At 48.5% G+C, this 4778-nt stretch overlaps 1 protein-coding gene across 1 annotated transcript in view; it reads left to right on the forward strand.

The window, feature by feature from the left end:
* Nucleotides 1–2645, forward strand: part of LOC144891042 (uncharacterized) — a 114798-nt gene extending 112153 nt beyond the window's left edge. The window contains exon 2 of the mRNA XM_078773316.1: nucleotides 2618–2645. Coding sequence (XP_078629442.1) covers nucleotides 2618–2638 — 21 coding nt within the window. The 3' untranslated portion in view covers nucleotides 2639–2645. The remainder of the gene's footprint in view (nucleotides 1–2617) is intronic.
* Nucleotides 2646–4778: the final 2133 nt, after the last annotated feature.

Here is a 4778-nt window from a genome sequence, read left to right on the forward strand (position 1 = left end):
TGAGTGCTCTGTGTTGGCTGTTTCCTATCTCCCTTATTCACTCCATTGTGTCCCTGTTTCTGATTGTAAAGTTTTCCCCTTGTTTCCTGTGTGTGTTGAGACTTGAGAGAGAGCGGGAGAGCGCACGGTAAGTGTTTTCGCAGGTTGTTGTTGAAACCTTCGGTTTCTGGGCCTGCGTTTCATTTGCCTTGTTTTTCTGGTCGAACTGCTCGTCGGTGGTTTCGATTCCTCATTTATATATTGTTTTTCCTTATCTTTTTCCTTTACCTCCACTTGCTGGTTGCTTGTGACAGGTTTCTTTTTGTTTAAATTTAAACTTCCCTTATATATATATTTTTCTCAGCTATGGCAAACGGACGTTTGTCCAATAGTGTGTACGAGTCGCTCACTCGTAAGGAGGGAGTGATAATTACTCCACCTGATGGAGTTAGTGTTGAGAATGTGGTGATTGGTTTAGGAGACCTTGTTGGAATCGAGAATGTTCTTGCAGCTTCAAAAATGAATAATCGCATCGTGGTTTTCCTGTCGGACGTGCGACACGTGGCCCAGGCGGTTGAAATCGGTTTAACCGTCTCGCCGGATATTTTTGTTAACATCAATCCTTTGGACACAATGGCCGTTCGGTTAACTCTGTCCAATATTCCTCCTTTTTTCACTAGTGAAGAGATCGTCTCTGCACTAAGTGTTTTTGGCACAGTTGTGTCGCGGGTCTCGATGGTTCCGCTTCGTCTTCGCACTGACGCCTCGGTTCGGCATGTTATGTCGTTCCGACGTCATTGTTATATCATTTTAAAAGATAACGCTCAATCACTCAATGCAGTTATGACGTTGAAATATAAAAACCGCAATTATCAAATCTATATTGCAACGGAAACTATAACTTGCTTTAATTGTGGTGAATCGGGGCATTTAAAAAACGTTTGCCCCAAGAATACCGCCGGTGATGCATCGATACCGGTGAAGACCATTAACACAAAAAGTGGTCCATCTAGAGTCGGGGACCCTCGTGATGCCTCAAACACGAGTAATTTACCTGAGCCGTCGGCGGCGGGGGTGGCTCAACCCCAGGCAGATGGTGAGGGGTTTACCGTTGTTCCTTATAAAAGGAAACATAAATTAAAACATTTAACTGATAACAGTCAGGATGTGGCAGCGAGCTGTCCAAAAAAGATGGCACCGGCTGACGAACATGACGAGTCCCGTTTGGAAGCAGCAATATCTGAGGTTTTTAAAACCAAAAATCGGTTCGACGTTCTTGCTCTGGAGGATGATGATGCTTCTGCTTGTGGAGTTGGTGAACTCGAACAGGAAGTTGGTGTGGTGCAACAGGAAGCGCATGTGACCACTCCCATGGTCACAGGCACCGTGTATGTGAACACCGAGTCCACTCTTGTCCCTCTTCCTGCTGGGGGTGAGGTGTGTGACGTTCCTGAGTTGCAGACAACCTCGAGCCCAGGTGAATCAGAGTGTAAGGCATCAGCTGATGACGTGCCGGGTTTGCCCCCAGCAGAATGTGAAACTTCTCCTGATAGTACATCTCTTCCTCTCCCTCTTCCTCCTCCCGCTCCTCCCCCTCTTCCCACCCCCCCCTCCTCCTCCCACTCTCCTTCCTCCTCCCACTCCTCTTCCTCCTCCCATCCCCCTTTTTTCTCCTCCCGCCCCCCCTCCTCATCCTCCCGCCCCCCCTCCTCATCCTCCCCCCCCTCCTCCTCCTCCCCCACATACTCCTCTTCCTTCTGCTTTGGGTGCGGAATGTGACGTTTCCCTTGTGAAGCCACTAGCTCCATATCAGGAGCATGAAACTGATGTCATGGACATGGACCGACACTCGGAATGTGATTCGGACGGGACCTCGTCGCTCGCCTCTGCCGGGAGTGTCGAAGCCTGGAATGACCCGGGTTTTCCCCAAGATTTGGAGGGTGAGACCAGTGTTCCACCCTCCGAGATCATAAAATTTCTCCAGGACACTTTTCGGAAGAAACGGGTAAAAATTAAAGATTTTTTCCCTGACCTAATCGGCTTTGTGGTCTCTGCGAAGCGACTGCTTGTTAAAGCCGGACAGCTTGGCGTGACCGAATCACAGGTCTATCGTCTCCGGAAATGTATCCTGAAAGCGAAGAAGGAGCTGCAGATGTAGCCCAGCCAAGCTGTTTGACACGTTTATATACACCCTTATATCATGGCTTTCTCCTTCGCCAGTTTGAATATTAATGGGGGACGTTCTTCCCTAATAGTGGGGGGGCCAATGTAGCAGATTGAAATGCCCGGTGAAATTGCTTGTTAATTTTTGGACACTGGTTGGGCTGTCTTTAGGGATGATATAAGTTCTAGAAAAAATATGTCTCCAATTGTTTCAAGTTCTTTATGGCGGCCATTTTGGATTTTCAAAATGGCGGATGTCGAAAACGTAAAATTCCATTATCTTGGCTTCTAAATGACCTAGAGTTTCGATTCTGGTGTCCAGTTGTACATTTTTGGGGATAGAGAATTGAATGAAACCTTCTTTAATAACCTACAAGGGATAAAAATAGGTTTTTATGGCACAGCCGAACCAGTGTCCAAAATCTAACTTAATGCACATCTATCTTAATTGTTATTTGTTATTTGTATGTTCCAGATTCGTGACCCTGAGCTATGATGGAGCCAAAAAGCAAGAAAACCAAGAAAGAAACTGATTTCACACTTTGCATTCAGTGCCAGGATCCCCAAGGTGCACTAGTGACTGAGCCAGCACTGGGCTCATATGCAAAGTTTCTCCAGTTCATCCAGGAGAGGGCACGATATGGTGATGCCGACTTCAAACAGATCAGCGAACGATTAAGCTGTTTCACTGCCACTGACTTGAGGAACAATAAAGCAAAGTGGCACCGGGCATGTTATGGATCTACATGCAACACTGCTCACCTGGAGCGTGCTAGAGTTCGCCACCAGAAAGCCTGCGAACATGGCGACACCCAGCATCTTCATAAGAGATGTGGACGTCCTTCTTCTGCACCTGCCGCTGCAAGTACCTCAGGTTCTACGCAAGACGAGACTCTTCGCTTCACACGTTCATCATCAACTCCATTCAACAGAGACCTTTGTTTCTTCTGTCAAGAGGTCACTAAGGAAAGTGTATCCCCATTCTTCCAAGAGCATCCCCATCTGAGGGGCCCATGTACCCAGTCAGCACAACAGGTTGCCCAGAGCTGTCATCTACACAACCGAGAGGAGATGACAAGCGCGCAGAACAACATGCTAGCTGTCCTCGAGTCAAACGAAGTCCTGGAGGCCATGGCAAAGTTTGATGAGAGGAAAGAAGCCAAGAGTCCACTGTTCAAGTTTGTGCGACGCTACATGCGGATGATAATGCTGATATACACATTCATCCGTGCCACCCGTGATGGACAATTTGAGCTTCACCTGTCTTCACTGGATGAGATGTGCATATACTTCTTTGCACATGACAAACAGAAATATGCCAGGCTGACTCCCCGGTACCTTGCAGAGATGAAGGCCCTGAAGATGACAGATCCAGGGATCTACCAAGAGTTCATGGATGGGAACTTCAGTGTCCATAAGAATGAAATCCCCTTCTGTGCTGTAGGTGTGGACCATGCACTGGAGCACATCAACAGGATCATGAAGGTGACAGGGGGTATTGTGGGCATTACCCAGAATGCCAGTGCCCGCGAAAGGTTCTTTCTGACAGCACCAGAGCTGAGTAGGCTTGCTGAAGAAGCCCGTCAGATGGCTGGCTCACAATCCGCTACACGCAAGGAGCACCACGACCTATCAACCACAGTCTGGGCTCGGCAGGAAGACAACATTCGTCGACTGAAGAATGTGATCAGAGAGTCCGTGAATCCCATGACGCATGAGGGTGAAGACCTGACGACTATCATCACCAAGGTGGTGATGCCAGCTGAAGTACAGAAGGATGTCTGCAACCAAGATGAGATTGGTCAGAAAGCGTATAACACGTTTGTTGCAGAGCGCATCAACACAAATGAAATCAACCTTTGGGCCAGAATGGGAAAGGTCAAACTGAAGATGTGGAAGAGTGCCAGGAAAGCTGTGAAGCACAAACTGGCAGACAAGGTTGTAGAGCTGAAAGACGACAGGTCACTGTTTGCGCGCATGCTGATCGTGGCCCGCTCACGACCAGAGATCAACTTGAAGGATGCCATAGGTCAATATGAATTCACCGCGCTTCCACGAACCCTCTTTGCAATGGCTGGGACACTACTACCATGCACAGACAAAAGCAAGCTCATGGGCATCCTAGAAGATCTACCCAAGAAGTCAACTGGCACTGGTCAGCAGCCAGACGACGACAATCCTGAACATACTCCACCCCCTCCCAAGAAGGTGACTGTCATAGACGGCATGGCATTAGTGCAAGCAATGGGTAAGCCACAATGGGTCAAAACATGTGCCCAGTGGGCTGGCCATTTCAATGCAACACTGGACTGCAAGACCAACGGGTATGATGAAGTCCACCTCGTGTTTGACCGATATGATCTGCCAAATTCACTGAAAGAGGCCACACGGGAGAGGCGCCAAGGTGGCAAGCCGCCCACTGCTTACCACGTTCAAGACAGCACCCCGATTGGGAAACTGACAGCAAAACAGTTCCTGTCGCACACCAACACCAAAGATGAGCTAACTGTCTATCTGGCAAAGAAAGCTCTGTGTCACTTTGAGGGGACTACCAAGGTCTTCATCGTCACTTCAAGGCAGGATGTCTTCTCCAACTGCATGGATGTACAGCATCTCCGTAGCTCCCAGGAGGAGGC

This window comes from Myxine glutinosa, chromosome 2 (assembly GCF_964187855.1).
Source record: "Myxine glutinosa chromosome 2, kmMyxGlut1.1, whole genome shotgun sequence".
NCBI classification, from domain to species: Eukaryota; Metazoa; Chordata; class Myxini; order Myxiniformes; family Myxinidae; genus Myxine; species Myxine glutinosa.